General features: G+C 36.6%; 1 protein-coding gene across 2 annotated transcripts; it reads right to left on the bottom strand.

The window, feature by feature from the left end:
* Positions 1 to 3,808: 3,808 nt before the first annotated feature.
* Positions 3,809 to 8,458, bottom strand: LOC145601795 (uncharacterized). 2 transcript variants are annotated; one of them, XM_081657869.1, is made up of 4 exons: positions 8,308 to 8,458; positions 6,706 to 7,782; positions 5,363 to 5,440; positions 3,809 to 5,192 (listed from the first exon to the last, which is right to left on the bottom strand). In XM_081657869.1, the coding sequence occupies exons 2-4, from the start codon at positions 7,780 to 7,782 to the stop codon at positions 3,957 to 3,959; spliced, it is 2,391 nt and encodes a 796-aa protein (XP_081513995.1). In that variant the 5' UTR covers positions 8,308 to 8,458; the 3' UTR covers positions 3,809 to 3,956. The 2 variants fall into 2 exon arrangements, with proteins under 2 accessions (XP_081513995.1, XP_081513996.1); XM_081657870.1 differs by having other exon boundaries at positions 6,706 to 7,775.
* Positions 8,459 to 13,361: the final 4,903 nt, after the last annotated feature.

Below are 13,361 nucleotides of genomic sequence, written 5' to 3'. Positions count from 1 at the left end.
GCAACTGAAAACTTACTCTAAAGCAGAAATGGGCAACGATCGCAGGTATAATCTCGCAACTGAAAACTTACTCTAAAGCAGAAATGGGCAACGATCGCAGGTAGGAGGAAGTTGAAGCATGATTAAACCAGAAAGCTTTCAAATAAGGCTTACTCTAAAACCATGGGTGAAGCACAAAGATTAAGCTCCTCTCAGACTTTTGATAAGGTAGGGATAATAGACAGTAAGGTGACTGATGAGGGAAGAATTCTTCTCAGCTGGTGACTCATTTGAAAATCAAAGAAACGGGTAAAAGTAAAGCTAAGGCAAAGGATCAAAGTGAAAATCTGGTAGCATAATACAGGAATGTACTGATAATACTTGTATGATATGTGGAGCTCAAGCTGAGACACGTAGCTAGTTATTCTTTTAAGCGTCATTATAGTAGACTTTGTTTGCAGGGTACCTTTAACTGGATGGGAGTGACAGCAGGGAACAATAATTTGCAGCAATAACTTCTTGGGACAGATCTACAGAAGCTTCAATGGATCGGATCAGCACTAGGAAGAGTATTTTTTATGCAGGGGTTGCTAGTCTGCTACTACTTGTATGAAAAACAGAATGCCTGTGGCAATACAAGGTCCCTAGTATAGCAGCTATAGTGAAAGAGTGCAAGCAATATGTAAGATTAGAGCTAGGAATCTAATAGGCAAAATAGTCAGCAAGGATAATGGGAGTTGGATTAATACTCTGAATGTATCTGTATTTATAAATTATCAGGCTACCTACTACAAGGGGAGGAGAGGAGAGTCCTTCCTAGAAGTCAAATTAAACAGAGAATTTACAGGATTCAAGTTCCAAATAAATCAGATAAAAAGCAGAATTTATGTTCCAAGCACCTACAGCTTGTTTGGACACAGATTTAGGAAGGGAAGAAAAGGGAAGGGGTAGGGAGGGAAGGGAAGAGAAGGGAAGGGAGGGAGGAAAAAAATTCAGCTCCCTTGTTTGGATACAGGAGAAAAGAAAGGGATGGGAGGGAGGAAGAAAGGGGAAATAACAACCAACAGCAACAATGTGCTACTATGTTCCATTCAACCACCAAATTTCAATTCACAATCAAACCAAAAACCCTTGATTTCTTATTCTTTTTAATTATCTTCCTCCATCAGCGCATGATTCCTTCATCTTCAGATCAATCATGGCGAATTACACAATTCTTAAATTCTAGCGAAATTTCGATTTCAGAACAATAATCGAATTCCTTCATCAAAGAGCTCAGCGAAAGAGACGGAGATAGAGTTTGCTCGAAATTTGGAAGCCATTGATTATGACGACAATAACAATGGCGAATTGGTGGTAGTAGAAAATTGAAATTAGGGTTAGCAAATTGGGGAAATTAGCGTAGAAACTAGAATTCCAGCAATTGGAGGAGAGAGAAAATTTAGGGATCAATTTTTGAAAATAAAAACGGTAAAATTGTCATTTAAAAACAATCAGGTTGTATAATCTATTTCCCTTCCAAATCTTTTCAAATTTGGAAAGATTTTACTCTAAAGCAATTATTGAAATATTTTCCTCCCATTTCTTTTCCTTCCATTTCCTTCCCCTCCATATTTTACTATCCAAACAAAGGAAATTACATCCATCCGTTTCCCTTCTCTTCCTTTCCCCTCAAATCCCTCTATCCAAACAATGTGCTAGATTTCAGTAACAAAATAAATAGATAAACAGCAGATATCAAGATCTATGGCAAATACGCCACGAAATAAGTTTATTCTACTTTTGGATGTTCCCCTATATACAATTAAAAGGCAACGGCCATGTGCTACTAGCCTACTTCACACAATAAGAGTGGTGCACACAAAATTAACCTAGAACAGAACGACAGCCTATGAAAAACCCTTTCTCAGCTCAGAGTTTTAATGACATAACATGTATAATTCTAAACTTCAAATCAATGTATTATGCAATCAAAAATATTATCTAAAGTAGGAACTTTAATTTCGCAATAGGCTTGAATACAGCTGTGAAACATGCAATCATAAAGATAATAAAAATCACCTGTAATGTCACTTGATTTTGTCTAAAATCGTCACTTAAATGTTGGTCATTAGAGGGATGAATCACCACACAAAGGCTGTTCCACTGGATTACTCTGCATTTTACAAATGGATTGCAATAAATATATTAAACCAAAACATAAAGGATTTATTATAAGTTGAGAAAAATCAAAGATAAATTAACAGCACTGCATACATAACACATTGCTCTTCCTTGTTTCAACAAAGGTTTCACAGGGGTGTTTTTCCATCAGTTTGGTCTATTTTCAGTTATCTGGCATTCGGTCTTCAAAGTAGCTAATACAGAAATTTGCGACATCATATACATATCCAACAAAATTACTAAAAGGAAACTGAAATCCCTATTCAACCTTCACTTGATCATCTGAACTATAACTTCCAAAACCATCAATCCCCACAACTAATCCCCCAAACTGAAGGTACTAGCCGTAAATTAAAGTAAGTAGTTCCTCAATTCCTTGCATATGTCAGTTCCAATTACATACCTGAAGAAAAAATTCTAGAATTGCCAAGTTATTTCTAACATCACAGGGAAGGTGATGAGATGAAGTAGTTTGTGCTATCTAATTTCTGGGAATAATGACATTCTAAGTCGACTACAGTATTTGGATAATATCTGATTTTTCACATATAATATTGACGATTTTGACATTTTCTGTGAACTTGATTAAATCTCTAACTATAGGCTTCAAGCAGTTTCTCATTATGCCAGTTGCAAAGAAAGCCCAAGAAGGTAGAGTTTCTTCAGGATTCTTTGCACCTATGCAATTTCTTTTATGATAGGGTTACTAGCAGGGGCAAGAAGTGACAAACCAAACAACAATTGGAAGACTGAAAAAGAAGCTTCAGCTTCCTAGTAGTTCCTGCCTAATATTACTCATTAGGATCTTGTGTTGCACTCAAGAACAAAATTCTTGGTTTAAGTAGAGGACATCAGGAACAAGTTGATTTCCGGATAAACTAATTTTGAGAAAAAAGTCATTCAAATTTTTCTGGTGTTTAAGATGACAGAAGCTACCTTCTGGATTACCTAAAATACATCACAGCTACATATGTTGACTTCATTATGAATCATCCAGACAGACTTTCTAAGTCAGGTGGGGTTCTCACCAAACTATATAAGAAACTAAAGATGAGAAGTTTTTAAAGAAATTTCAAGAAATTTGCCTACACCATTATAACAATTAGGCTAAACTTGAGTATAATCAGAATTCCAACTTGGCAAAGTTAATTATGGTTGTTAATTGTGAAAGGTTGTTGATTTATACCTTAAAGGTGGCTCCGGAACCAAAGAGAGCTTCTTCCTCAAAACTTCAGCAGAGCAAAGCTCATTCACTCATCTTTATCACAGCTCTGGAATTAGATCCCCTTCTTTGTCTTCTTTGTCAAATCCAAGGAGATCTTCTCTTGTCTGGAACCAGCTTCTTCTCCCCTCAGCTCAAACACTTTTCCTGAGTTTCACTTGTAAAAATAAAATAAAATAAAAACACTCAATTTAACACTTCACACTGTAGCCCCATCTATTTCTGTTCTTTTTTTTTTTCCCCAATTACCCCTTTTTCATCCCCCCTTGCCTATTTTCCCCTTCCTAATCCACCAAATTATCCCCGAGACATGCTCATTTCGAACCTCACAGCTAAAAGTTTGGAGTTATAACTAAGTAGCTAGCATATTAGCCACCTAAAAACCATCGCACATAAAAATATATTATGCCAGCATGTATAGTTTAGATCAGAAGGCGCACGGGGAGAAAAAACAACTTTTAGATTATAAAAATAGTCAACCAGCTTGTGCGATGCACATGCTTGATAAGCTTACATCTCAAAATTGGAAGTTACACTAAATTGCCATAACAAACAAAAGATCAGTTTGGCAGCTGACGACCTCTTCCATTACCTAAGTGACCACCTCTGCGGTGAAATGGCTTCCTTCCTCGACCTCTTCCACCTCTGCCCAAAGATTGGCCCTGACTGAACTGAGGAGAAGCCCCATCATTGCCGTGGAAATTAGTTGGGGGCTGGGAGTTACAGTTCTTCCCTTGCTGTGCAGGCAACTGGGGATCTGGGCCTTGAAGACCCACATTGGAGCTTGATTGGAGAGATTTTGGCAGACCATCCCAACCCAAGGTGCATTTATCTGCCCTGCAGTAAAGTTCATAGGCCTGAGTGGTGTAGCACTATTTCCAGACACCAATTGGCTGAGATCAAACGGCTGCTGACATAGAGCTGGATTTGTCATAGGCATCTGTGAAATATGCTGTTGTTGTTGCCATGGCATAGGTGATGCAGAAGCCACTTGAAGATTCTGGGGATGATTTTGTTGCATCCATGGCATACCTTGTAATTGAAAGCCACCATGAAAAGCCATATTCTGCTGTTGGAATGGTATCCCATTTGCAAGTAAACCATTTAATAGAAATCCAGCTTGTTGGAGTTGCTGAGGAGATGGAGTGGGCCCCCTAGGGAAAAACGGACCCATTGGAGATGGGCCTAACTGGTAACCCTGACTTAAGGACGGTACATTAGGTCTGCCAGAGAACACTGGCCTAGTTGGAGATGGGCCAAACTGATTCTCCTCGCTTGAGGATGATACATAGGGCCCCATATGTTGTTGCATTTGCCTAGGTTGAGATGGTTGGACTGTTGGTTGTGATGATTGAACTGTTGGAGATTGAGAGGCAGATGGTTGATCTTTTGTCCATGTTTTGCCTCTGCTTTTGTTCTTTTTCTTGTTCCCAGGTCCCTGCCCTTGATTACTACTGTTCCCTCTCTTTGACATCTTTAACAGTCTCTTGTATTCCGCCTCCTTCTCATCATCAGAGAAATCAAACTCGTCCAACACCTCTTCATCGTTCTCACCAGAAGCATCATATCCTTTCTGGTAAAGATTTTTGTCATTAAGAACATGCCCTACAAACTCCATGACAAAGCCAACTAAAGTGCCATTTTGGATACCAGAGGGAACTTCACTTTCTGAATTATATCTCACAATATAATATGGGGTTTTGACAGGCCCAAATATTTCATCCACAATGCCTAGTGGCAATCTTCCCTCGGCTATCCATAATATTGAGCCCTCGTTGAGAGGATCATGCCTCTCTGACCCTTCAACAATAACTTGAGCACCTAAAACCTGACCAATGATAAACAGAATCACAAATCTAACAGGTAAACATTGCCAGCTTGAAGTTACCTCCATCACATCCAATATGAATCCATCAATGAAAAGAAGTTAAAAAATAAAAAAAATTGACAAACCAATGTCAACATACTTAAGAAGTAAAAAGGTTAATAGAAACTTACAGAGGAGACAACTCCCACAGGCAATATCTGATGGCATGGCTGTAGAGTAACATTTACTGGAGGCACTGGAGGAAGAGCCTGCATAAGAATCAACCCACTTGAGTTAGGAAAATGTAGAGGACATGAAAATAGCATTTCCAGCAAGCCAGAGTGAGAGATTTAGGTAAATGCAAATCAAGTGAACACTTTGCATGATTAGATACTGTTCATTAACATTGACATCCATAATTCAAACTATTGAATACGGGTCCGAAAGAGAGCAGGACAAGAAATCAAGATCTAGACAACCGCATACAATTGTTTGAGAGGAAACCAGAGAAACAATCCCCCATGCTGTGAAAAGCTCACACGGAAATACTGATTTAAAGAAGCAAACAAGTTTTACCAGTATCATGGATTTCTTGATTAATACGGAGTAGTTTACAAAATTAAATAATTTTTTAGGTTTACCAACTAATGAAGCACACTTAACTATAAGTAATAACACAACCATCCAAATTTCACAAATCAGTTACCTCATAACCTGCATATTAGAGCTAGTGGTACTGGAGCACAACAACTCTATTTTGTCATTGACAAGGTCTGGGTAGGTCATGGAAAATGATAGTATACAAAGTTTTGCTGCACCTCAAACTCAGCAGACAAAAAAAACCACTGCAGCCAGCAATTGTTGACAAATGAGAAAAGCCTAATTCTGATCAATTATATCAGTTTGTCAAGGTTTTACAAGACCCAAAATTTGGCAGGGAAATATCAGAAAGCTCACTCACTTATTCACATGGATGTTAACTAAAACATAGCATACAGTGTGTGAAGTTTGAAAAAGTGACAAGCATCTATCCTAAATGACTAAATTCACCTTAGGGCCAGCATAATTTTGTAAAGGTAACTTGAGGGATATCAAAGGTCTGATCAGTCACAGCACTAATAAAACAAAGCATAATAAGCAAAACATAAAAATGATTAGTTTTTCAACAACAGCTATGTAGATGCTTGTGGGTGCCGTTGATCAACATGTACCTTGTTTGAAACATAGAACAACTCCAACCCCTACCCACCATATATTCATAGTAGAAGTTGCAGAAGAAAGCAATTGAAAGAAATAGAAGTAAAGGCCATTATTCTACCAAATGACAAATGATTTTACCATAAAATCCCATAAAATGGATCTAAGAGCATCCCATAAATGTCATAATCTGAGTTGTGCATAAGCAAACAGCCTCAATGGAGATAAACCATCAATTCATCACGTACATAGAAAGCAAGGCCAATAAATGCAAAAACGGAAAAAAAAAAAAAAAAAAAAAAAAAAAAAAAGAGGAACATATGTATTTTCTGATTACCTTCAGTTCATTCACTGACTTGATGGGTCCCTTAACTGTATCTTCATCTTCCTCCACAATCATATCTTCATCAAATATAAATTCCTCGCTATTTTCGTCAGAATTTTCATCGTCATCCTCCTCCTCCTTCTCATTGTTCTCAGACCAGGAAACCATATTCTCAGCATCAGAATCCAATATTTGACCTTCTTCCATGTCAATTGTCTGCTTAATGTTCTCTTTCTTGGTTTCAATTAACTTCTCTTTTACTTTCAATCCCTCGTCCTCCTCCTCCTCATCATCATCATCATCATCGCTTTCACTACTTGAGGACGATGCAGAAGATGATGATGAAGTCTCACACTCGGACTCTGAGTCTGAATCTTTGTTTTCATTGACAATGGGAGTATCCACTTTCTTCATGCCACTGCCAGCAACAATTGAACCTTCTTCATCGCCAACCAAAATAACCTTCTCCAATCCTTCCTCAATTGAGCAATCCACACCCTTGAATTGATGGCTACTTCTATCACCCAATACCCCAACATCAGACTCATCTCCACCTCCGACTAGAATCTTAGTGTCACCATCATGACCATCAGCATTAATTTCAGCAAGTTCAGAGCTACCCAAATCATCTGTCTTCATTAAACTATCCTTAACACAATCTTTAAATTCATCTAATTTCACCAAACTATTATCGCCACCTATTCCATCCTTACTAACCATATGCTCATCAGAGCCTCTACATTTAACCTTCACGGACACATGCTTCTCCAAGCCACCCATACCTTGAACAGGATCAACCACACTATTACCAATTCCAGTCTCCAAATGACCTTCTAAGCAAATCCCACTTCCAACTTCAGCTGTATTAGACTGTGCATTATCAGGGGCTTGCATTTCTTCTATCCAATCCTTAATTGAATCAAAATCAAGAAAAGGCTCAACAGAAGCGAGAGGAAACCCGCCAAATTCAGATGAATAACCCTCAAAATCAAACCTAAATGTTTCTGGGGAATTTGAAGTTTTAAGCTTTTGTTGATTAGCACCACTTTCTTCCTCCTGTTTCGAACACTCTCGAATAAACCCTACCATCTCCAAGAACACATACCGAGTTAGTTTATAACAGCGACGACGATGACAACAACAACAACAACAACAACGACAATAGTAGGTTTAAAGTTGTAATCAAACCATCAAAAATAAACCCCACAAACTTAAACTTAAACTTAAACCCATCAAAGCAAGCAACCCAACAGTTAAACCCTAGCAACCAAGAGGGGCAACCGCCAATAAAAAACTCCATTTTCATAGTTTCGTCTTAACATTAAAGGGTCATATGTTATATGAACAAGAACATGCAACACATTAACAACCAAATTTAAATCAATAATCAAAGTAAGCTCGAAAAATGACGTTAAATTCTTCTCGCTCAACTAACTGCTCAAGAATATGAGTAACAAAATTCTAGCAATAGAATCACTCGTTATACTAATTCAGTAATTATAACCAATAATAATCCACCTTAAAAGAACCTTAAATTGAATGTACTGACAATTTAGTTAAAGATTAACAGTATATTGTGAAATTGGTATTGAAAGATTGAAAAAAACATCTTACCACAGAAGCAGCTTCAATGGAGGGGAGCAAGCTCAGAAGCTGTTTCAATGGAGAACTCGGAGTACGCCTCAATGGAGGAGAGAGACAGGAAGAGGGTGCAGTGCAGCGGCCAAGTACACGTTAAAACTTAAAGGGCTCAAATCAAAACGAACAAACACAAAACGTTCCTCTTTGTTAGAATTCACTCACTAGTAGGCTGTTCATCGGTCCAAGACTGGACCACACTGACCCGGATTAGATCGAAAACCGAAAATTAGAATTTTAAGAATCAAAAATCGGATCAATTAAGTTAGGACCAAACTCGGACCAGATCGAAAGAATCAGTTCAAAACCCGGACTAGACCGCTTTTGACCGATTTAAGAATTTTTTTAAAAAGAATACTAAATTTTTAATAAAGTTATGGAAAACACAAAAAAAGTAAAGGAAAAACTATATTTTTACGTCTTTTTTTGTATGTTTAATACAAAAAAACTTATAAATTTAAAGGTTTCTAAGTTTATTAAGGATAATTTTAACCATTATTTAAGGTTTCACGCATATTTTTAATAAAAAAATCGGTCCGATCTAAGACCGGTTTTTATAGGATTTTGGACCGGACCGGAAAAATGAATTTCAAGACCCAAAGACCGGACCGGTCCAGTCCGGGGTGGTCTGGTCCATTTTTTTAGTCCGGACCGATTTATGAACACCCCTAGAATACAATACTTAGTAGTAGTAGGTTTTTTACACGGTCAAATGGGAAAATTTAAGATAATCAACGTGATAAACATTTTGATATTTATCGAAGGTTATATTTGTCTTTTCATGTTATAAGTTGGGGGTAAAATTGGAAAATTTGCAAATTGCAGCCATTTAAAGTTAGTATTTTGTAAATTGCAATCATTTTAAGAAAATTGCAAATTGCAGCTCAAAAGTTCTTATAAATTGTAAATTGCAGCCCGATTCTACTTTTTCATCGGTTTACATAATGAAAAAAATTCGGTTAAGGTTTAGGGGTCATTTTATTTCTTAAGGGTCCGAATTAAGTTCGGAATTAGAAAAAAAAAACCGTAAGTGCCTCGTTATTACATCAAAAAATAGTTGCCCACAAATCGATACATTTTTGTTACGCAAAACGAGGCACTTACGTTATTTTTTTACTAATTCCGAGCTCAAATCAGTTCCTTAAGCCCTAACATGGCCCTAAAATCTTAACCAAATATTTTTCGACGCTTAAACCCATGAAAAAGTTGAAACGGGCTGCAATTTACGATTTATAAGAACTTTTGGGCTGCAATTTGCAATTTTTTTAAAAATGACTACAATTTGCAAAATACAAACTTTAAATGGTGGCAATTGACAAATTTTCCGGTAAAATTATACTCTCTTTGTTTTTTTGTAAATGTTCAGCGGCCATTTTATTTAAGTGCTCTATTTTCAAATTTAGAAATCTCACTTACATTATTTATTATTGGAATAAAAAAAAAAAAAAAAAAAAAAAAAAAAACCAGTAATCCCACCTTTGTCATTTCTGATCAAAATAATCTCACCTTTTTGAAATCTTGAAATAATCTCACCTTAGACCCTTCATCTGCTCAAAACAAGCTTTTTTACCGATTTGTAAAATTGACAACTTGTTTCAGAAGGTGACTTGCCACATGTCCCCTTCTGATTGATTTTTTTAAAAAAAATATTTTTACAAAAATAACGGATAATGAAAAAAATTGTTAAAAAAAAAATAATAACCCCTTCCTTCATCTCAATTCCTTCCCTTACCGGAGCTCCCTCTGCCAGACCGACCCGCCCTCTTCCTGGCTAGAGCTAGCCCCACCCACTGAACACAACAACCCCTTCCTCCCTCCCCAATATCCCCCCTGCCGGAACCCTCCTCCGATCCCCCTGTCGGCTACATTGTAATGAAAAAGGGAGGGTTTAGAGGTTTTGTGGCCGGGCGAATTTTAAGGGTCTTGTGGGTGATCGAGTTTTGGGGTTTCGTGGGTGGCTGGGTTTTGGAATTTAGGGGTGGTCGATTTTTGGGATTCATGGGTGGTCAAGTCTAGGGATTTCAATGTGGCTAAGATGGTCGGGTTTTTGGAGTGGGAATTTTCGGAGTTGGATGTGGGTTTCCTAACGAGATGGGGTGGGTTTCGGAGTTGGGTAGGGGATTTGCTGAACCAATTGGGGTTTGGTAGTGTGTTAGTGTAGTAGTGGGGGATGGTTGGGTAGAAGGTATGATGGAATAGGCCGGGTTGGGTGGCGTACAAGCTTCAACAACATTACTTGCTAAGTCCTCTTGAAGATACATATATCTTCCGTTTGCTGCAGAGTCTAGAATTGATCTTGAAGAATTTCCAAGCCCGTTGTAGAAGGCTTGGATCAACTGCCAGTGTAGTATCCCATGATGGGGACACACTCTCTGCATATCCTTAAATCTTTGTCAAGCTTCATAAAAGATGGAAAATTGGCTTAAAATTATACCAACTATTAACGGTGTGTGCAAAATACTACAACCTCAACTTAGTCAACTATTTGCTATCAATAGTAAAACCTTTTGTACTATATGTGCGAAATGGTACGACAACCACCAGAGAAGGCATCTTAAGGAATATTCGGTCCAAATTCATTATTACATTATTTTTATTATAATTTTTTAATATCAAAGTCTTTTTTTTCAAGATACATTTTATGTTAATAATTTCCTCCTACCCAAATTAATAATGCCCTGCCCTTTTGTTAGAATAGTACATTAATTTCTCCAATAAAAAAAATCACTATCAAACAAAAGTAAATAGGGCATTTAAATGCATTATTATATTGATATAATTAGTTTTTAAAAATGTATTAAAAACCAAATTAACATAATATTTTCTTTGTTTTTTATACTTGCAACACGTCTTTTGCTATGCTAACCTATTTGAAAAAAGGACTTTTTGTCATAAACTACCTTTTAAAAGCAATTTTTTGTGAGAAACTACAGAATAAAAAAAAAATGTTGTAAGAAACCACCTATTAAAATAAAAATGTTGTAAGAAACTACCTATTAAAACAAATAATGTTGTAAAAAAACTATTATTCGTCGAATTTTCATATTTGACTCATTTATCTGACATTGACCATGCTCGGCCGGTCACATGAAAGGTGGCATTGTTGGTGGGGCATGGAAAAATAAAGGTTTTAAAAATTCATGTGATTGGCGAGTAGGTGGTCAACGCCGGAAAAATTAGTCAACGGTGAAAATCTGGTAAAGATGTAGTCTTTTACAATATTTTCATTTTAATTTAATAGGTAGTTTCTTGCAACATTTTTTTTATTAGGTAGTTTTCCAAAAAAAAAAAAACGGCTTTTAATAGGTAGTTTTTGACAAAAAGCCCTTGAAAAAAATGATTAAACTATGTAAGCGGATAAATTATGCTATAATTTTTAATCATAGCAACTTAACACTTTCTTCTTTATTTTTTAAACATAACACTTTCTTCTTATTGGTGGTAAAATTTTATTTATTAATTTGTCCGTTTATTTGGTTTAATATCTCTCCTAAAGTGTGTGTCATGTCAAAATGGTGTGTCATGGTAAATAAAAATGTACTCCGTAGAAATTATGTATTTTGGAAAAAAAATTACTTCTTAATAATTAATACAAAAATAATATAGTAATGAATATGGACGAAATATTCATAAAGCTACCTTCTCTGATGGCTGGCGTACCATTTTGCACATATATTTCAAAAGGTGGTACTGCTGAAAGCAAATAATTGAGGTTGTATTATTTTGCACTCACTACTATTAGTTGGTATTATTTTAATCCAATTTTCCTATAAAGCTTCATTAGCTTCTTGGGCAAAATTAAGGATTGAGCTTCTAGTAAGAGTTGTCTTCTCTGCAGAATAATACATTTTATGGAAAGCTAATAAGAGAATTCCATTCTGTAATACCAGAAGCAGTTTTATTTAATCCATTATACCAAATTTTAGCTTTACCACACAAAGAGATAGGGAAAAGAATCTCCCTGATTTGGTCCTGTGTGACCCTAGCTTGTATGATGCTGTTGCAATATTAGCAAAAATAAAAAATATGAAGATTAGAATCTTCACTCGTAGTTCCGCCAAATTGCTTCCTTTCGATCATACTAATAAACTGAGGTCTAATCCTAAATTGCACTCCCTCGAGATCCGGTGGAGGAGCAAGGTGCGGAGGCTCTGTCAAGGAAGGTTGTGAATAATCACTAAGCTTGCGAGGTGGTTGAGCAGTCATCTTTGATTTTTTGTGTCACTAGAATCAGAGAGGGTCCAAAGGATTATGGCTTCTGGAGCCTGCAAATATTTGTTTATATAGATTCTTTTGTCTACGAAAAGAGCACTCGATCTCAGGATCGAATGGAATATAACCTGATCTAGAACACCTGGGCATCAACTAACAAAGAACTAAACAACATATATGAGAAACTATCCCAAAGAACTTACGTTCTCTGAGACGAAGGAAAATGATCTAGACTACAAAAATAATCAGAAATAGGGAAGTAAGGTCGAATCCATATAGAATCTTCTAGAAGGTTATTTTAAATTCTAAGGGGATTAGGATTATTAATTATAATTATATTTGATTTTGAAAAGATAAAGATTTCTAATTGGAATAAAAATGTTTCAAAAGATTAAATCTGGTTTAATTGAAGATAAGTACGGACTCCAAGTAACCTAATTTGATTAGGAGAAGGACTCCGTACAGAATATTTATCATAAGGCAACTATCGTTTCGCGATAGGTTCATCGCGCTGCGATGGCCTTATTGCCACAGGATGGAGCTATCGCATCACGATAGCCTTGTCGCGTCGCGATGGAGCCAGTTTTACTCCGAGTCTGATTCTGATTCTGATTCTTTTCTATCATTTACGGTCGATTTTTCTCTATAAATAGGGTTGATTTTCCCCGTTTCAATCATCATCAATCATCTTCTCTTCCTCTCTAAAAGCTAGAAGCTTATTCTCTCTCTCTCTCTCTCTCTCTCGCTAAGCACAACATTCCTCATTCACGAGATTCGAATACACCTAGCCAAGCTCAAAATTGCCTTAGACCTCGACG

Source organism: Chenopodium album, chromosome 21, assembly GCF_948465745.1.
Source record: "Chenopodium album chromosome 21, dcCheAlbu1.1, whole genome shotgun sequence".
Classification (NCBI taxonomy): Eukaryota; Viridiplantae; Streptophyta; class Magnoliopsida; order Caryophyllales; family Amaranthaceae; genus Chenopodium; species Chenopodium album.
This window is presented reverse-complemented; position numbering and strand designations above follow the sequence as displayed.